The 21,856-nt window shown below is 44.6% G+C and overlaps 1 protein-coding gene across 1 annotated transcript in view; it reads right to left on the reverse strand.

Moving 5' to 3' along the window:
• The window catches only part of PALS2 (protein associated with LIN7 2, MAGUK p55 family member), a 100,131-nt gene that overhangs the window by 34,024 nt on the left and 44,251 nt on the right, over positions 1–21,856 (reverse strand). The window contains exons 2-5 of the mRNA XM_074984621.1: positions 14,502–14,620; positions 8,593–8,745; positions 5,778–5,930; positions 4,907–5,134 (exon numbers count right to left, since the gene is read on the reverse strand). Coding sequence (XP_074840722.1) covers positions 4,907–5,134; positions 5,778–5,930; positions 8,593–8,745; positions 14,502–14,618 — 651 coding nt within the window. The 5' untranslated portion in view covers positions 14,619–14,620. The remainder of the gene's footprint in view (positions 1–4,906; positions 5,135–5,777; positions 5,931–8,592; positions 8,746–14,501; positions 14,621–21,856) is intronic.

Here is a 21,856-nt window from a genome sequence, read left to right on the forward strand (position 1 = left end):
GTCCTGTCCCATTCGACTCACTTCAATGCTTCCAAAAATATCAAAGCCACATACCACAGGCACCCTCTGTGGCTTGCACTTCCCCAACTGGCTAGTCTTCTCTGGGGTCGAAAAGAGCTCCCGCTGGCACGTATCTGCAAACGTAAAATCATCCTCTGGTTCCGAGTCCCACTCTCTCTCAGCACCCTTGTCTAGGATTTCCTCCTCCTGGCTTGGTCCACTCTGGACACCCCCTGAAGTTCCAAATTATCCACAGGCATATTTGGAGAAGAGGTGGAGTTGCCTCCTCCCCCCACAAACACAATCTTATTTGGAAAACTGGCATGTTGTGGGTGCAATATCAGAATGGCCGTTTGCCTCCCACACCTTGTAACAGGCATTCTGCAGGTCCTTCACTATGATCCTGCTCTGCTGTGCATCCCCATTCATGGCTTCTTTTGGCCATGAATTTTGATATTTGTCCAACGGTATAATTGCTACAGCTGAAGTGCTCTGGGCCTGGATAGCCTGCTCGCCGCAATTGCTGACAGAGGTCCACCACCTCAGCACTGCTACAAGGAGGGGGATCACGGTGCGTGGAGAGGGTGTGGTCTTCTGGAAAGGTGTGTGGCATGCACTCCATGTGTCATTGAGCAAACATGAAGATGACTTTCAAAATACCCTAGGAACGTAAAGGACAGGTCTGAGGGTTGGCCATGTGAAGGCACCTGAGTAAAGTTCAAACAGGTGAATTCAGAGGCAAGAAAAGGCATTGTGGGACAGGTACGGAAGGCCTGACAGTGCTGTAGTACACAGGCACCCCAGTGCTGTAGCCAGAGCACAGGAAGCTCTATGCTTCTTGTCGAGGCAGTTTTCCTAGAGTGCAGCAACTGTGAAATCAGTGCACACTAACTGCCTTTCCAGTGCAGACACCTTGAACTTTAGTGTTGTGACCTCATTTAAGGTGCTGTAACTCACCAGTGTATACACTTAGTTCTTGCCCAATAAAGATGATAGGAAGTATTACTAATGGATGCTGCTACGTGAGTCTTCACATCAACCTGAAATCCAAGAGGCAGTTTAAACTATGGCATGAAGTAACCAATTGTGCATATGTACATTTAACTAAAGTGTACTCAAAATTTCCCAAAGTGCTTTCTGCTGCCAATCAGCATAATCTTCATCTTGATTAGGTTCAAGTTTAATCAGCTTTTCATCAGTTAAGGTCTCTTATCAGGAATACGTAGGGAAGGAGAGGTAAAAGTTGTCTCACCTGCCTATTGCTGGAATTAGAATCCATGGAATCTCACCAGTTCTCCTAGATCAGAGAAAATATATCCTGTGTGACTCCGTAAATGGTGAATCTGGTGGCAGAGATGTTGCTTTGCATCATTATGCTTTGAATGTGTCCCTTCACAACGAACTTAAACCATTTTAGCACATTCTTATGGATCCTTGATTATTTTCTCATATGGGAGAACAGTATCTCATGAACAGCAGTGCTGAATACTGCAGGATGTCTTCTTTCCATCCATTCACAGGAGAAGAGCATTAAAATCAGTGCCATTAAGATTATTTCAACTCTAGGTTCTGGGCTTGTAATTTAGCTTTTATCTTCTCTACAATTGTGCTCAGGAACAGAACATTTCACACTTAGTTGTTAAGTAAGATAAATCTGACCTATCTCATGTGGATTTCTTAAATGGTGCTGGAACTACTGCATATCTGCAGGAAGAAGGGAAGATTCTTTCCCCAAATGAAACACCAATTATTTACATATGGAGAATAAAAGCTGCTCACAGGAATAGGATACCCTAGCCCATGGCTGCCCTTAGGGAGGTGTGGGGCCTGGGACATAGGCACCAAGTTCCTAATCAGCTGGGGGGCATATACACACCCCAGGCTCCATCCAGGCCTCATCCCCTCTTCACCCCTTTCCCCAAGGTTGCATCCTGCTTTTCCCCCCCACCCTCACTCTGGTCACACCCTACCCACCTCTTCCCTACCTCGTTCTGCCTCCCCACCACACTGCAAGTGCACAATACCCTTACTCCTCTTCCCTCTTCCCCAGCACTTCCTGACGTGCTGGGCAATATCTGATCTGCGGCAAGCAGTAGGTGCTAAGATAGAGAATCACTGATCCAGTGGAACCCACTGGTGAGGAGGCGGCAGTGGAGGGGAAATTCTGGTGGGGGACCTGCTGCTGGGTGCTCAGCACCTGCTCCCCGCTCCCTTCTTCACCCCTCCCCTTGCCTGCCTACCTGCCTGCCATTTGCCTCCTCACTTGCCCACTTCCCGCCCCACCTTCCCAACCACCTCCTCACAATTTAACTAACAGGATCCCCAAAGCCTCCCAGCAAAGCGCAGGGACTGGGACAGTCATCTTGACTCGCACCCAAGGGATGCTCTGCCCAAGAGTGAGAGTTCACTGTGTAGCACCTTTAAATAAATGTGCACTCTCCAAACCTTACCCCACCCCTGCAATGAATACAATCCTATTGCTTAAACTAACTGCAGAAATCCAGGTGAAATATGTATTTTCAAAAACAAGACTTCAAGTAAGAGAAAACAGCATATCACAAGACACTAATTTTACTCAAGCCTTAATGATTAAATATGTCTATTTTAATTTCTTTACTATATGCAAATAGGATTCAATTATTAATTTACAAATTCACAAAAGGCAAAATTATATCTATTGCCAAAAACAGACTTGGGCATTTGTTTTAGCTCAAGATTTTAAACAAAATACACGAATTGTAATGGAAAGACAGATTTGCCAAAAAATAAGAAATCTGGCTATAAAAGTGTATACGCACCCTTTAGCACTTCAGACAATCAGATTTCCAACAATGTGTTGAACTGTACCCCTACATTTATTTCCTTTTCAGGACGGTAAGTGTTGTGCAAAATATGCCTTGCAAGATATTCTTTGAAAACTCGTAAGAGGCTGATTATTGTCCAGGTAAAATATGTATGGCAACATTATGTAAAAAGATTTACTGCGTGATATTATTAAGAGCAACGATAAGCCAGCTCATCAGAAACGAAAAGGCAAACCAATGTCTCAGTCATATGTCAACAAAATCAAAAGGACCATCACCTGATTAAGTAGCCATTCTTTGACAGGAAAAAGGGTAAGAAAAATTTATATCTTGGCAAAAGCACTGCTGGAAGTTCTCATCCCTACAGACTTTGTCTCCTCATTCTCAAAGAAGAGGACAAGACATAAAAATATGGAACAGATGCCCCAAATCTGCCTTCATGTCTACTAGTGACATCAACAGCACTTGAAGAAAGAAGTAAATAGTACTGGACCAGGAGAGAAGATCCTAACTGAAAGATTCAGGCAGTAAGATTTCTGGAGCATTTCTAGAGAGAAACCTTTGCTTTGAATTCATGTAGCTTGTGATATTAGGCATTGGTTGTATTCTACCTTTTATTTCTATGTTACCAATTCTGAATATTATGCCTCCACTTGTAATCACTTAAAATCTGTTTTTAATGTGTATGTTTTATCTAGACCAACATGCTTAGACTGAAGTGTCTCGGAAACCTCATTTGAAATAACAGGTTTGTACCTATCCATTACTCCAGGAGGCATTCTGTGCCAGCAAAATTAAATATTCTGTGCATAATATTCTAAAATTTTGTGCATTTTATTTGTCAAAACAACACAGCCATGCCAGTTTTAATTATTTTGAAATGCCTATCAGCAAATACGTCTAACAATAATACACAATTTTCTGCCCCCAGGAGTAGATAATTAAAGAAAACCCTATATGACATCCCAGTTCTGTTTCAGTGCCCCACTCCCTCACCTCAAGCCCAACTGGGAAGCCAGACACCCACACCCCCCAGAGCCCAGTTGCAGTGCCCCCTAGGGCAAATGCACCTGAACCTCCTCCCTCTCAGATCTCATCCATGGACAACCACCCACCCCATTCCCCAGAGCCCATGATCCAGAGGGAGAAACAGCCTGATGCTTGGTCCCAGGACCTGCACAGAGTTTCCTGCCTGCCACCCTCTTCTCCACTGAGGACACGTTAGAAACTACAGCTGCCAGGAACCCTATAGCTCAGTGGTGGGCAACATGCAGCCCATCAGGGTTCTAAATGTAGCCCATATGAGTTTTGTTTACCATTGCCCATGTGCAGGGTTGCAGATTCTGCTGGTTTCCATCCATGTAGGGTTTTTCCCGTCAACCAGTATTACTAAAGCGGCATGGACGTAAAGCAAGGACGTGTGAAGTGAGGTGCAGGCTGATTGCACACAAGTGACAATGGGAACTTATGCACTTCCTCTGCCTCCAAAGTGCTGCTACAGTTCAATCACCACACCATGCAAATTATAATTATGGAAGCACAGTTAGACTCCTAGTATGGAGTAGTTTTGCCATCTCACAATCTAGTGGCCCACTGAGATGAAGAATGAGCGCCATTCATGTCATCCACTCACTAACATAGGCTGCCCATCACCGCTCTACCTCCTTCCCCAGCCCCCAGCAGTACTGTCCATGTGTAAACTGGGCTCCGCCAGGTCTGCGTCTAATAAGGATAGCAGCACTGCAATTGATTTCTGTAGAAGAAAGGAAGCTCTGTGTACACAATGTTAATTTCTGCAAAATCTGCAATATGCAGTGGTACTGAATTCCCCCAAGAGTGGTATTTTCTATTAACAACCAACTTTGCATGATATTGTGATGTCTAGGAGATGGCTGCGCAGTACAAGATGCACATTTTTGAGGGACTCTATGACTGGTGTTGTTCTGTAGTGTAATTCAAGAATAGCTGGCCATAGCACTCACCCAGTATAGCTGGGAACAATTTATATGCTGGAGGTTGTGTGTGAGCAATGTAAAAGGTGCTCCAGGCAACATCGCTAAAGCAAACACTTTTGCAAGTAGTAATGAAAATATATTACTAACCTGTTGAGGAATAACAGCATCTCTATAGCTGGGAAGAATTTTCAGGGTGACACTGCCACTAATGTTTTTCAGCAATTCTTGTAGTTCTTTTGGATTGTTTCCCACTTCATGGCCATTCACCTCTTTAATGATGTCACCCACATGCAGAAGACCCTGTCGATCTATCATTCCACCATGCAAGATTCGTGCTATTACCAGATCATTATTCTCAACCCTAAATGTAACACCCTAAAGGAAGCCATGAGTAACACCATTACTTAGTTTAATATCACTGTTTCACCTTAATTTTTAACATTTACCTAACAGTTACTACAGAATATTCTCTTGAGCTATCCTCATTATTTCTCATCCACAGTAAAGTGCTGACCTTTTTAATAGTGACAACAGCAAACACATACTGACATTACTGTACTATATTATTCAATAAACACGTGGAGCAAATGAGATAAATGGAAATCATGTATTGTGGACAGGAAGCTGGTGTGTAAGCATACACCAATCACACCATTTGCTCTGAATTAAGTTCCATCATTCCTTACTAGAAGCAAATGCGAAAGAAAGCTTTCTCCATATGACCTACACTACCACATTATCCTACCTAATGACAAGGTAATTGTTTGTCCTTGACAGAAAAATGTGGTAGAATGGCCATATATCTCCATATTTCAGTCTTTCATTATTGCATCTCTTGTCAAATTGAAATTAGAAAAAAAATGTAGTGCCCATTATAATCAATGGAAGTAATCAAAAATATAATACACCAGAACGAGTAAAACGAAGTAATTAGAACAGCGTAGAAGGTACAAAATATCTCAGATATATTTCTTATTGTTTAGGTGAAAGTCAAACACACCTAATTACATATACTCACCAGTGGCTCTCCTGCTCTTTTGTGAATACCAAGTATACGAATGGCATCTACTGGTACTATCTGATTGTTCACTGAAGAATTATTAATTTCTGGGCTAGAAGGAGGAGAATCATAACATTTTGATGCCACAATATCATGAGCTTCCAAAAGTGACTGTAAACAAGGAGTGAATAAAGCATGTTTACTATTAATGTCCATGGAGAGCACTGGTTATTAAATAATTCAGTATCTAAAGGTTTTACAGTAACATTTAAGTCCAGATTTTGCAACCCTTATTCATTCTAAGCACAGTAATACTCATATGTTCCAAAGAAATGTATTCAAGTATTTACATGGCCTCATCACCATACTATCTGAACAAATATGGCACTACTCACTTAAATACTATTTCCTCTAAGAAATTATTGTAGGAGTCAGAATAAATATAGGTTGAATATTCATGCACGTACACACACCCTCTAAAATATTCTTCGATTAATAAGGAAGTATTTGAGCCGTCTCATTGGGTACTTGGAGGCTCATGAGCACAAAGTGATGGAAGCGAAACAAACACTCCCTCACCCAATCAAAAAAAGGTAAAAGTACTTGTCATAAGGAGAAAATGTATGTTTTTGGTGATTTTGCAGGTTGTGTGTGGTTCCTTCTTACAAGAAGCTCAAGAGACAATTATAGTACCATCTACAGTTTGGGATATGTATAATCTGGGATGACTTTACCTGATGAAAACAAATGATGAGAACTTTGAACTAAAGCAGTTCCCAGTCTAGATACATGGACACGTTTGAAAAAACGGAAATCTTCAGGTGAATACTACTGGAAGATAATTTATTTTACAGTTTTAAGGTATCTTTCACCACAAGAGTTAATCTAACATTTATGAAAAATCAACACAAATCTAGGTTTGCCGGATAAAGCAAAAACACCAGACTTCAGGGGACAGATTATGGTGACCTCAGGCCTAGGCAGGAAATGATGAAAAAAGAAGGGTACTCTAACCCACGTCTGTATAACCTGACAATAATCCACTCCTGTGAAATGGAAACACTGGGCCCTCTAAGAAAGGAAATTCGATGGGGGAGGAGAATCTCATTCGTACAGGAAATATGGGCCCTGGACAAGTTTGTGGAGTGGGATGGCCCTTAATTTTGCCAAATCTTAAAGTGGGGTAGCAACAGTTTATTTCATTAAAGGGCATCATGGAGCTCCGGTCACAGGCAAGGCCAATCCCAGGCACCACAGTAAATTGCTAAACAGAAAAAGCTTTGTACAAGATACCACAGATGGTAGCTTTGACACACACACACACACACACACACACACACACACACACACACACACACACACACACACACACACACACACACACACACACACACGATAACCAGAGGATATGAGCCCATAGTTGAGCCAGGCTGTACTACTCTAATGCTTCAGCCTCCATGGGCCTACTAGAGCACAAACAGAAAGCAGAGGCCTTCCAGCAACCCACATAGGATGCTTCAGGAGCTTGTCTACCAGAAACAGACAACGGAAAAAAAAAGGAACTTCTGGTCCAGCTGCGGAAGCAGAAAACAGCAGCAATGGGTTCCTGGTAAGCTCTTAGAGTGTCAGCAAAAATGTGCTTTAACTGCTGCCACCAAATTGTCTGTGACTGAACCTGGTAGTTCCAGAACTTGGTACTATTCTTGTACAGAGCCAGTCTTCTGTGGAACAGACCTTGGTCTTCTACTGCAAATTTGAATTAGTGGGCCTTTTATGCATGAAGTATTTTCATAGTTTAATAATTCAGTTCTTTTCTGAATGAAGGGGCAGGCCTGACCCATGCTGCTGGAGCCAGGCCCATCGCTGGTCCCCCCAGGGTGCCCAAGGCTCCTGATGCATTGGGCTTAGAGCAGTTGGCCCAGATCATCCTATGAACAGGATGGCTCTGCCTCCAGTATTTCCACCTCAGGGCGGGGGCATGACACTTCAGAGAGGCCACTGGCTGCAAACCCTGCCACTGAGCAGGCGGGGTGAGGTGGTTGCATGAGCTTCCATAGTGCCCAGGGAGGCCATGCTGCAAGTCACTGGATCTGAGTATTTCCCAGATCCTTAAGAAACTGCTTTTCTGACAGATGAGAGAGACAGACTTCTAAATAGGGGGCTTCCTGCACCTTCTTGTGACTAATTCTACTGGATATTGTCAGAGACAGGATACTAGCATAAATAGTATAAGTAAATGTCTGCAAACACATCACCAGCAGTACAGAAAAATAAGTCCAAAATGTAAGATAAATTAAGTCTCAAGAGAAAAAGTCTGAGAAACCCTTTTACATCTTGTGTCAGCATGGAAGCATAAAACTGCCTAGTAAAAAAAAAACAACCTTGTACTGCAAGAGCAACAGTGTGGCCGGTTCTAAAAGAATCCCAAAAAAAGATTCTTTAGCTGAACTAGGTTTCCAGGTGAAAGGATGTCAAATCCGTATGTGATATATGTCATCCATCTGGCATAGCAAATTTAGACCAGAAGAATAAAAAAGGCAAGTTCTTGTCTAGGGAAAGCTTTGGGAATGTGTCAAAGAACATATAATACTTTTGATCATAACGAATTAGCCAACATATGTAGCTGATCCCCATCAAGTGGTCTTCTGTTTTGTCTTATCCTACTTCTCTTTAAACTTCACTATTGATGAAAACTGACTGGCATTCCTTTCAATTCTTCCTCCTATGGTTGGAGAGGTTACAATGATTTTTTTTCACTCCTAGTTAGATGAATATGCATATGTTCATGTATTAAGTAGTAACACATTTAAATACGCAAACTGAATAAATGTACCTGAAAATGAGGTTCCTTGAGTATACTAACTAATTCTGCAATATTTTCATCTTTGTTTATTAAAGGGCTTATGTCTTCAAGAATTTCATTCACCAGCTCCAGGTTGTTTTCACTGACAGCCTCAAGTTTAGAATCTTCCAGTCGCTCATGAGCCTGTGAGCCATTAAAAACAAGATTATAATAATAAGAGCCAACAAGATGCAACAGAACAGCAATTTTAATTTAGTCCTATGATTAACTGCATTTCATGATTAATCTCTCCAACAAGACAGTTAAAAAGACAGTGTCTTTTCTACAGTAAGTTTACTGTTTTGCCTTCACAAAATCATCATAGGATTATCCTATTTTATCACGTAGTCACAAAGCCATTTTAAAACACTGGACTGATGTGTTTGTGTGTACACGTGGGTCCCCTCAAACTCCATATAACAGAACATCTAATAGCTCAATCTCTGAACTGCCTCTCGGTTCCTCTTTACTTCTAGAAGAGCAACTAGACCTGGGCTCTGAAACAGAAGAGAAGGGAGGATCAATGTTACTTTATGAAGGCAATACTGTTGGAGAACAAAAATTTACTGATGTTAGCTCTTTCCTTAGCCTGAACATTTCTAGCCTAATGCCCCACTTCAAGGCTATGTTCATCCTAGAGGATTGGTTGGTTGGTTGGTTTCTTTGACGAAACTCAAAACCTGTTGAGTGTCCAGATTGCCAAGATGCTCTGTCAACAGTAAATTGCCACAACACAGCACTTCTGTTGACGGTCTCATCATGCTGCCCACGAGGCATAATGGCTCTGTTGACAGAAAGCCAGTGTGGACATTCCAGGGGCCCTCTCTCAACAGACAGGGCTTGCAGGACACTGGGCAGCCCTGTCTGCTGTGCTCCCAGTTGGCCATTTTGTCGAGAGAGCAACCAGGCAGTCCAGCCACTCTTTCAGAGTGGATTGCTCTTGTGAGCCTCTTGGCAGTTCGGCCATAATCCATCAACAGAAGTTTTGTCAGAACAGGTTTTCTGACAAAAACTTCCATTGACAAATTGCTGTAATCCAGACATAGGCTAAGAGACTAGCTAACATTAAGACAACCAGACAGTAAGTACGAAAAAAATCAGGATATTTTATGCAGGGGTACAGTTGCCTGTATAAGACAAAGCCCCTGATATCAGTAGGCCTGGTCACCTTAGTTAGCAGTGATCTCCCTGAAAACAGGGCCCAAAGAGCCCTGCTAGTGCTATAATGACTGAACCATTGCCCCTCTGAAACCAGCATCTCCTCTTCAGGCAGTATCAACTGAACAACAATTTGAGAACATGTGAATCAAGGCACAGACAGCAGTCCTACAGATTTCTAACAGAAGGACATTGCTAGTCTTTCAATAGAGAAAAGAGGTGTCACGGAGACTGCCATTTTCTTACAGAGCAAGCACTGAGGCATTCAAACACTGGGACCACCAATTACTTCAGACATGACTAGATGTGGCAACTTATCCACTTACATCTCTGTACAGAGATTTTTCAGAAGTATTTTTCTCCCCTGTAATGTCACCCAATGTAGTTCGACTTTCCTCTAAACTAATGTTTCCCAAACTTAACATTTGCGTACCCCTTTCAGGACTTTGGCCTTATTGGCATATCCCCCATCCCAGTGCTTGTCTCCTGATTTTTAGTAGTTTATTTTCTGCTCTCTACCCCTTGAAATCCTTTTGCATACACTGGTGGTAAGCGTACCACACTTTGGGAAACACTGCTCTAAATCACTGGTTCCCAACCTGGTGCCTGTGGACCCCTGGGGTCCATGAGGGTACTGCAAGGAGTCTGTGGACAAAATAAAAAGGTAAATTAAATATTTCAATAACGTTATTAATTGCTGCCCAAAAAAAATCTATATTGTGGTTTCCTTTTTCATTTAATTAAGCATAGATAGTGGCTAGAAACTACTTTGATAGGGATCTGCAAAAGGTTTGCAGCAGTGATTGGTGGTCCATGAACTGTCTGAGGGGAGTGATTGGTGGTCTGCACTAGCGAAAAGATTGGGAACCACTGCTCTAAATCATGGGTAGGGAACCTACAGACTACAGGGTACTGCAGGGTCTATCTGGCCCCCAGCTTCCCTTGAGTTGGCCCATAGCAAGGCTTGGAGCTATCCCCTTCCCTACTTAATGCTCCACCCCACTGCAAGTCTCCCTGCCCCACCCTCCCACCACCACCAAGTTGGAATGCTAGTGTTGGCTCGCCCTCCTGGGGGCTGGGGTGGCACTGGCGGTAGTGGCAGAGGGTGAAGGAAAGCCTGGAGCCTCACCACAGGCTGAATCCAGGGAGACTAGACACTGAATCCAGCCCACAGGGCTGAAGCACAAGGGAGTCCCAGTACCCTGAGGGTTTTTCTCCCCCACCTCGGGACCAGGCCAATGAGGAGTGTGTTTCTTGAGGGTCAGGCCACTGAGATTTGTTTATGTCTGCATCTCACTGCTGTGTGGCCACCAAATGATTATTCTCTGGGCCACTGGCCCCTGGCCCATAAAAGGTTCTCTACCCCTGCTCTAAATACATGATACTCCCATTTAGCCAAAATCTTATTCCCATTATCTGAATTCCCTCCTTGTCCCCCAGATGCTTGGGGCCTGAATCTCAGGCTAGGGACCAAGAAAACGATTTGGATAACACGGAGATTCCGATAACCGAGAAAAGACCATGTTCAGTAAACCAGCCTAGCCCATCCTCAAGGGAAGCCACCATAAGGTGGAATGGCTCCTGTAGCACTCCAGCACATCCTCTATAGCTCTGTTGTCATGCAAGTGGGTGAAGTGGTGATATGACAGTGGAACTGCAGAGGACTCTCTACACCACTGCAAACCTGATGACACCTGACGGCAGGTGCAATTGCGCAGGCAGAAGGCTACACTCATGACGGGCCAGAGAAGAGATCTCCACTCTCTGGGCAGAACTCTGAGAAGTCATCCCCTAGATGTCGGGGGGTGAGGGGAGGCACCACTGCTGGACAGATCCTGCCCTCTCCATTATCCAAATTCTCGGTTATCTGAATAAAATCTGTCCCCCTGCCCTGCAATCCGAATAACCAGAAGTATATTGTAGTAGCTAAGAGCTGTTAAACATATTAACCTTTCTTTCCCACAACAGATATTGGGCTCTGGGGAAAAAACAGAGGCAGTTAAACTGACTTATTGAGATGAAAAACAATTTTGGCCAGAAACTTGGAATGCAAGCTAACAATGTTTCTTCTTTGTGGACTATGGCATTAAAAGAGTTGGATCTCGCAGACAGCTCCATACATATGCACAGTTGCAAGAATTGCTTCAGTGATACTAGACATAGGAGAAAGTCCAAGACAATTGGAATCAGATAACCACCATGTCAAAGTTCCTGCCTCGAACAATTTTAAGCCAGTTCTTACTTTGGCATCCCCAATGACAGTGGTTCCCAACCTGGAGGGAAAAAAAGACCATAGAAAATAGAATTGGCTTTGATGGAAGTCCTTGAAAGGTTGGTGGTGTGTGACTGGGGTTACCCACTAGTGAAAAGGTTAGGAACCGCTGCCCTATGAGACTGTTTTCTAATCTCTGACTGAGTGAGCCAGACTACCTCAATCATTTTGTTAGTCTTTAAATTACTACATTTCTGCTGTTTTGTTTTGCTGGCGTACAGACTAACACAGCTACCTCTCCGTTACCAGACTACCTCAAAGAAAAAAGTTCTTGTCTTTGAAAATGAAATCTGCATGAACTGTTCTGCTCCAACAAGAAATCCAGACTCAAGAGAAAGAGTAAAAGGGTGAACTAATGAAAAGAGCAATATGCGCTGAGAACCAGGTCTGTCAGTTCCATATCTCCCGGTTCTCTCCAGTAAATCCTCCACACTAGCAGAAAGTGAGAAATGGAGAAGCAGCATTTTTTTCCATAAAAGACCCCTTCCCTCCAACCCTGAACTGTAAGAGAAATGTAACTACAACCACAGTGAATTACTGTTCGATTTCACATAGAACTGACACACACTCCTCTACAATCTAAGGTTCAGAAAAACAATAATAAAGGCTGACCAGATCAGATGGCTTAAGCTGTCAGCACTCCAGCCTTTGCCTTAAAGACACCAAAGAAGTGCTTTTCCAGCTCTACTCTACGACTTACAAAAAGTCACTTAGCTTATGCTGTCATTTTTTAATGACAACCCAGAGGCCAATTCTGAAGTCTAGTGATATGATACCAGGCTTGGACACTGAGTGGATCAGAATTAGCTAAGCATTTTTTGTTCACTTTGATTTAGTAACTGACTTTGACCTATTTCAGTGTCTAAGCTGCTCTGAAAGAGGGGTGGGAGGGATGGTGACCAATCCTCTGGTTTGGCTGGGGAAGACCAGAAGATCGAGCCCAGCAGACAGGATTGTGGGGAGTCCCAGAGAGTAGGGAGGCAGACATCAGAGGCAAGATCAAAACACTCGGGGGCAACCTTAAGGAAAATTCTGTGATTTACCCTTTCACAATTCCTAGAGATTATCTTTCAGTCAGAAAAACATCCAACCTTGATTTAAAGCTCAGCAGTGATGGAGAATCAACCAACCACCCTTGGTGAGTTGTTCAAGTGGCTAATCACCATCAGCCAAAAAGCTATACCATATTTTCAGTCCGAATTTCTTTAGCTTAAACTTCCAACCATTAGATCCTGTTACATCTTTCTTTGCTAGCATATTAAATATTTGTTCCGCGTGGAGATATACACAGGCACAAGCTCGTGTGGTATCCTGAAGCCCTCCAGTTTATCATCAACATCCTTCTTGAATTGTGGACACCAGAACAAGACTGCGAAAGTAAAATATCATCCACTGTTATTCAAAATTCCCATTTATGCATCCTAGGATAGATTAGCTCTTTTGATCACAACATCACCCCTTCACAAGCCCCAAATCTTTTTCAGAGTCACTGCTTCCCAAGATAGAGTCCTCGATCCTGTAAATATGACTCACATTTTTAGCTCCTAGTTGTATATATTTACATTTAGCGCTATCAAAATACACACTTTGCTAGCACCCATTTTACCAAGCTATCCAGATCACTTAATTGGTGATCTGTCCTCTTCATTTTCACTCCTCCCCTAATATTTGTGTCAACTGCAAACTTTCAATTATTTATATTGTCTTCTAGGTCACTGACCCTTGATGGTCCACACTGGAAATACACCTGCTTAATGACAATTCCCCATTACACTTAAATTTTGAGACAGACAAATGGATTTTAAAACTGTATCATATTAAAACTAGAATTATATAAAACTAATCAAAATATTGCATATCAACTCAATTTTCAAAAAGCATCCTCTGGGCTTTCTCCCTTCATGCTTGGAAGAAAGACTCCATGACATCTTCCACACTCACTTAACTATCCTTCCTCAAACTTCTCTCCAATTGTCCTTCACTGAAGTGCTTATGAAAGCCTGAGAATAGTTATGCTGATGGTGTGCTGAGTCCACAGCCCAATACACTGCCCAGTAATGTTTCTTGCACTCTCCTCTTGGTCTGTTTCCATCTGTCAATTTTCTTTTATTTATATTGTAATCTCTCTGAGGTAGGGAATATCTTTTTGTTGTGTGTGTACAATGCCCAGCAGAGTAGATCCTGGCTTGAGACCGGAGCCCCTAGGCTCTTTGATAATACAAATAATATGCCATTATTTATTCTCATCCGCTATCTTCCAGCTCCTTTTTTCAATGCTAGAAATGATCACTCTGAAGGGGTCCAGAACTAAATCTTGTGTCTCAGTTTCCTCCAAGTCTACCAGTATTCAATATGTTCTGGAAAAAAGCTAAGAATATATGCTATCAGTCATAGTTCTCAAACTGACAATTCCAAGTGAAAAACATCCAAAGTGTCAAATTTAAATCAAACTATCAATAAATCTGAATACCTTAGCAAGTGATCTTACAATAGGGTTCTCCATTATTCCTTTGAGGAAAATTAGGTCTATTGCTTCAGCTCCTGTTGATGTGGGCAGATCAGTGAGGTTATCCAAAACTTGCTGCATTGCTGCTGACAAAAAGAAAAAGGAATGACAAACACACTCTGGACAAGCCTTTAAAAACTAAAATACAACGACACTCCAAATTCTGTAAGACACCCCAGATGTTTAGAGACTAATGACGCAGTGATTGCTCTAGTTGGATTGTAGATACTTTATATACAGCAAGGTCATGACATTTGCGACTTTAACATTCTCGAATTCAATTATTCACGAGCGGCCGCCACCTTGCCAGGCCCCCAGGGCCTTGCTGGGCCTCCAGGCGAAAGATATTCACGAAATTTAACAATTGCAAGGGTTTTCAACACCAAACCCTCACAAATGTTGCAACCCTACTGTACATATGTAGCACACTGGAGTGAGTGTGGAGCAGCCAACATTCCACTTGCATTTACAAAGAAAGCAGCTTAGACAGAAAATTGGATGGGAGAGGGGGAAGGCTGGAGGAGAGGGTTTATCCATCTAGAGTAGGGGTCTTCAACCTGTGGCTCCAGCGCCACATGCAGCTCTTTAAGGACTTCTTTATGACTCAACACTATAGCTTCAGAGTTAAAAAAACCTTCTGATTATTTTCAATAAATGGTGAACATCTAAATATGAAACAATACATGATCTCAAAACATTGGATAACTCCCCTTAGATTCCACCAAAGACACAGAGAGAGGGTTCAGGAGTGAAAGTCAGGAAGACAGTGGAATGAACAACACACATGTAAAGTGTGAGGAAATAATATATGTAAGAAGTTTTTGCATGTCCTGCAGTAAACACGTATCACATTACAAATCATTGTGTGCGTGCTGTTCTTTAAATAGGGATTACGGAAAGTATGGTTTGACTTTTATTAAGGAGAGTTTTGTATTCACATGCATTGAGGCTCTTGAATTAGTGAGTTTTTTTTGTTTGTTTGTTTTTATACCAAACTGTAAAAAAGTGGCTGCTCTTGCTATTTTGGTTGCTGACCCCGATCTAGAGTTTTACCAATTGCTTTGATGCCAGATGCAGCACACTTTTTCCAATATTTGCCAAGGTTTAAAGGTGTCAGGAAATACATATATGACTGTGCTATACATTATATCCCCGGAGAAAAATCTGTACGTTAGAAGTTGTGTATTCATGATTACTTTCTTTCAACTTGCACGTTCAGGAAGCGTCTTCAGTCCTCACATACACATGTCCTCACATACTCCAGGTCCAAACACATGTATGTTGTACCTGTTCAACTGTACACAGATGAATAATTGAAATTTGCATATATAAATGAGTGTGCATCTATTCCACACACAAAAACTAAAACAATAGTCAAGCTATTATACAGCAGTGGTCCACAAGCTTCATAAAAGTCAGACAACTACATGCATACCCTTTACTCCCACACAGGAATGTTTCCCAAATCTGCATTACTTCTTCATGGCTTTCCACAATAGCTTTCATTATGTAACAACAACTTTACAGAATGGATGGTATTCAAAACACGTACATTCTGATATCTATCCTTCCTAGAAAAATTCATTTCATGAAAATATTTACTGGCCACTCTCGTAAGTAAATGTTTTAACACAGTTAAATGCTCTCCAGGAGTACAGTATCTTGTGTCAATCAACAGGTTTGCGAACCATTTTTTAATATTTAAAAAGTCTGCTCTCACCATATTTTACCATAAATACATCCACCATTTACTTTAAGAAAGTGAATTCTCCCTGAACGCATGAGTAGGAGGGAAATGACAGTTGCATTATGCTTTCATGGATTCTGACGGAAATATATTATTTCCAGTCTGCAGCAAAAAGATAAAAGCTATTGGCAACCACATTGTGAGATTCATGACGCACACCATATGACTAAAAGCAACCAAATCAAACTGTACATAGCTAGGGCTACGCTGATGTCACGGAGGTCACAAATCACAGAATCTGTGACTAACAGACATCTCCGTGACATTTTCTGCCCTGGGGCTGAACTGCTGCCAGCAGACAGACAGTCCTGCAGCTCTTCAGTGGAGGCTGCCCTGCAGCTGCTAGCCACTGGGCAGCAGGCAGGTCCAAAAGTTCATGCTCACTATGGATGACTGGGCTCTCTGCACTGTCCAGCCATGACTGGCAGCAGCCTCCACATCCCACACACCCATCAACCCAGCCACAAGAGGCAGTGGGGGGACCCCCCCGCCGCACATCCATTGGCCCAGCCATGACAAAAGACCACTCCCAGCCACAGCTAACAGGAGCCTTCCTCCCTCCCGCCACCCCCACTCCAACAGCCCAGCCACAGGGGGCAGTCAGAGTGCCCTTGCAAAAGCCCAAACACCAGGACCCCAAAACAGCCCAGCTGCTGTGGATGGATGCTGGACCCTCCTCCCTCCCCCTCCTTCGTCAGAGATATGTTAAGCAAAAATCACAAGCTTGGGCACCCTTTTATGACTCAGTAAAAATATTTGGGGAAAAAAATCTGAGCTTTATACTTGGCCCATATTTTTAAACGCTCCTGTGAACAGTTACGTTATATTAAAAAAAATAAGCAAAAAACAAAAGAAACCCACTACCCACCTTCCGGCAACTGTTGTTCTTCAAGATGTTTTGTTCATGTCGATTCCAATCAGGTGCACAACTGCACACACATGTACAGTAGCTGCAAGACTCCCCCCCGCCAGCAGCTAGCCAGAGGGTCAGTTTGGGCATCCACAGGAATGGTGCCCTCTATAGAGCACTGCTGACCCACCCCTTTACTCAGTTCCTTAGGGGCTGGCTACTTTGACAGAAGGGGAGGATGATGGATATTGTAATGGACATAAACACCACATCTAGAAGAACAACACTCATGAGGTGGCGAGTAAATTTCTTCTTCGAGTGCTTGTTCATGTGCAGTCTGGAGCCGCATGCAGCTCTTTAAGGAGCCGCTTGCGCCTCCAAGCACTGCTGCCGCTGACTGCACGTGCAGCTCTGGAGGCTGCAGCTGCTTAGGTTTTTTTTGTTTGTTTGTTTAAGCACCGGCAGCCCCAGAAGATGAAGCCGGCAAAGCAGGGAGCTGCCCCACATGGGGGAAGCCAGCCTGCAGGAGAGCTGGGGGGAGGGGCAGCTGAGCCTGCACCTGCTAGAGCTGCACTGCAGGTAGAGAAGAAAGCAGAGGGGGAAGGGGTGGCAGCATGTGGAGCTCATAGACTCAGGCAGGTAAATCCTGGGGATGAGGGGTGGGTTTGAGGCCAACGGGGTTACAGCCTCATGCACTCGGCTCGTCTCATGAGCAGGGCCAGCAGCCCAGGCCTGCAGGCTCAGGGAAGAGAAGCCGGGTGTTCCAGAGGCTGGCATGGAGCTGGGCGTTCTCCCCTCTTGGAGAGGCTGCTGGGTTTGCTTTGGTCTATATTGACAATGCAGCCTAAGGACCAGTGCATTTCAGCCCCAGCCCAGGGAACTGCAAGTTGTGTACTACAAACTGCAGCAACTGGGAGAAGTTCCTAGTTCTTGCCAGGATGCGCACCCTGTCCCCAGCAGGGCCTCCGCAGAGACTAAGCTGAAGCAGCATGCAGGCTGCAGGCAGAGGAGTGGGGCTGTAGAACTGTGGTCCTGTTGCGAGAGGGTTTTTTTGTTTGTTTGTTTTTTTAAATGAACAGAACAGAGCCTGTTCTTGGTGGTTTGTCTGAGTTACACACGCATTAATACACAACACAGAGCACACCAAGGAGACTCAGGCCTAGTCTCCCAATTTACTTAAGACTTCACAAGGCTTCCCCTCTGCTGAATAACCTCACACTGGGCTAGCCAACAGCAGGGGTTATAAAAAGATGCATTTATTATCTACAGCACCAGGGGCCTCGGTCAGGACAATGAAACAGGTCAGCACTTTGGAAGCTAGCCTGGGCTCCAGGTTCAAGTCCCTGCTCTGCCACATATTCCCTGTGCAACCTTTGGCAAGCCATTTAGTGCCAAAGTCGCCTCTGTGCCAAAAGAACAGCAGCACAGCCCTGTTGTGAGTACAAACGCACTGAAGACTGGGTGACGCTCAGATGCAGCAGGGATGGAATTACTCTAAGACACACACACTTTACTGGACACCTGCAGAATTTCTGACCCTGCAGCTCATCCAGTGTGGTAGCAGGCTGGTGACCTAGTTCAAAAGGTTCCCACTCTAGGGCCTGCCCAGCTGGCTGCCTTGGAAGTGACAGTGACCTACACCCAGGGCACAGACAAAGACACTCATACAACTGCCTGTCCTGTGTCCATGTGGCAGAGTGCTGACACCACACAGTCATTAACAGGAGCAACCTGACAGCTCATCAGAAATTAGTTCCTACCCAGAGACCTGGAAACTCCTTTCAAATCACAATGCTTGGTCTCCAAGAGAGCTTAACTTTAATGTTACCAGCCTGCCTTTCTCCACAGCTGGGGGACAGATCCTGCTCAGTCGCACCGGGTGAATCCATGCACAGGCAGGAGGAGTTAAGCAGGCATTTATGGGGCAGTATGTGGCTGAAGGGTTAAACCTGGGGCTTTGGTGGGGCGGGGTGGGGAGATCAGGTTTGTAGGACGGGGGCGGGTAACACTTGTGGATATGGGGGCAGATTTGGGGGTTGAGGCAGGTAACGCCTGGAAATGGGGGTAACAACTTTTTGATACAAATCGCTGTGTGTATGGCTCTTAAAACATGGGCGACAGAATATGGTTTGACGTTATTTATTAAGGACGATCATGTTCACATACCTTGTGGCTCTTGAAATATTAATTTGTAATTTAAGTTGAAAAAAGGTCTTTCTGCTGTTTTGGTTGCAGACCCCTGTTTCATGGGTATTCCAACCAGGGCATGCTCAGCAGCCCATATTCAGGAGGTAGGTTTGCAGTCCAAATGCTGCATCATTTCTAGCCTGATGCATAATTGTGTAATACATAGCAAATCTTTATCAAGGACCATGTTGCCGCTGCGTGGGTTTCCTGAGTCAGGATCTGAGACAGGAACACTGGGGGAAAAAGCACGAGCTCCGATGAAGTACACAGTGAATGGAGATGGCAGTACACTCATCCCTTGCTTTACGAGCACAGATGGTTCCCATCTTTCTGCTTGTAGGCAGAAACTTGTAAGAGGGACACTAAATTCCTATTAAATTACGCGTAGAAGTCTCTGATTAGATCCTAGGGCTCCCAGCTTGGGGAAGGAGTGGCAGCAGGTAGCACTGCTTTTGAAAGGTGAGTGAACCTTGGGTTGGGGAGGATTAAAGGCTAGGAGTAGTTTGGGCTGTGACCGTGAGGGAGGGTTAAAATCTGGTGGCAGGCTGGGGCTGGCGGGGGGGGGGGTGTTCAGGCTGCCATGGTTTGGGGCCGGTGGGGGTTCAGGTTGCAGGGGTCAGGCAGTGGGGGTGGGGTCTCGCTGTGGGCCAGTAAGGGGTTCTGGCTGCTGCGGTTTGGGGCCGCGGGGCTGGTCTGGCCACAGGGGTTACAGTTAGCAGGGGCATCAGGCTGCATGGCCGCAGGGGGTTCTGTCCACAGAGGTTACAGGCAGCCACGGAGTGGTCTGGCTGCAGGGGGTACAGGCGGCCATGGGGTGGGGGGGTCCTAGCTGTGCGGGTTACAGATGGTCGCAGAGCAGTCTGGCTGCGAGGGGGGGTACATGCAGCCGTGGGGGCTGTACAGATGGCCGTGGGGGCGGGGGGTCTGGCCACAGGGCCAGCAGAGGTGTCGGGCTGTGGGGCATAGAGGTGGCCGTGGGGGTTACAGTCAGTAGTGGTGTCTGGCCACAGGACGTACAGGCAGCTGTAGGGTCAAGCTGCAGGGCATAGAGGTGGCTATGGGGGTTATGGTCGGCAGCAGGGTCTGGCCGCGGGGCGTACAAGCGGCTGCGGGGTCAGGCTGCGGTGGGACGGGGGGTTCAGGCTGTGATGCCAGTAAGGGGGTCTGGCTGCCGTGGTTTAGGGCTGTGGCGGGGGGGGTGTCAGGTGGCGGGAGTCTGGCTATGGGGCTGGCAGGGGCATCAGGCTGCTGCCATTTGGGGCTGCAGGCAGCAGTGGGGTGTCAGGCTGCAGGGGGTCAGAGCCGCAGGGGGGCGGGTAAGGCTCGCATGAGTGGGGGAAGTTTACTCGTAGAGTGAATTAAGTTAGGTAAGTGTGTCCCTCGTTTAAGTGAGTACTCGTAAATGAAGTACTCATTTAACGAGGGATGAGTGTACACTTGTGAGGCTCTAGCATTCCCAGATACAGGACACTATCCACAACAAGATTATATGGGGTGGCCTTTCATTCTATCAGCTACTGCTACAATGAGGTGTAGCATCTTCCTGAATTATTTTGTTCTGTCAACATAAAAGGCCAGTGCCTTACGCACATCAAAAGAGTGGACTCTGCTCCTGGGTGTGAGAGTGCAGCAGCTTAGGGTTAAAAAAAGCCACACACAGATATCTTGGCTCATAGGGAAATGCAACATCACCTTCAGAAGGAAGGGAGTTGTACCTTGTCCTTATAAGAGAATGACAGGACTATGACAGGACTAAGCTTGGACGCTCTCCTGGCCAAAGTTACTGCAACCATGAGGGCAATGGTGTAAGACAAGAAGAGCAGAGAGCAAGGGGCCAACAGTTCAAGTTGTGGCCAAAAGGTCAAACTGTGGTCCCATCAGCCTAGAGAGGGCTGAGGCTTGATCTTCACTAGGAGATCAATTAGAATTTAGGTTACTTAGATGGAATTTGTAAGCAATCAGTTGACACTACAGGTTCGTTCCATTGACTTTAAGGGTTCCTAAGGTCAACTTTTGTACTCTTACTTTTCAGGAGGAGTAACACCAAATTCAACCTTGCATAGTCAACCTCAGAGTAGTGAACATAAGAATGGCCATACTGGGTCAGACAAAAGGTCCATCAAGCCCAGCATCCCATCTGCCGACCGTGGCCAATGCCAGGTGCCCCAGAGAAGGAGAACAGAAGACAATGATCAAGTGCTTTATCTCCTGCCATCCATCTCCTGCCCTTGTTATGAAGGCTAGGGCACCATACTTTATCCCTGGCTAATAGCCATTTATGGACCTAACCTGCAAAAATTTATCAAGCTCTTTTTTAAACCCTAATAGAGTCCTGGCCTTCACAGCCTCCTCGGGCAAGGAGTTCCACAGGTTGACTGTGCGCTGTGTGAAGAAAAATTTCCTTTTATTAGTTTTGAACCTACTACCCATCAATTTCATTTGGTGTCCCCTAGTTCTTGTATTATGGGAAAAGGTAAATAATTTTTCTATATTCACTTTCTCCACACCATTCATGATTTTATATACCTCTATCAT

This window comes from Carettochelys insculpta, chromosome 2, assembly GCF_033958435.1.
Source record: "Carettochelys insculpta isolate YL-2023 chromosome 2, ASM3395843v1, whole genome shotgun sequence".
Classification (NCBI taxonomy): domain Eukaryota; kingdom Metazoa; phylum Chordata; order Testudines; family Carettochelyidae; genus Carettochelys; species Carettochelys insculpta.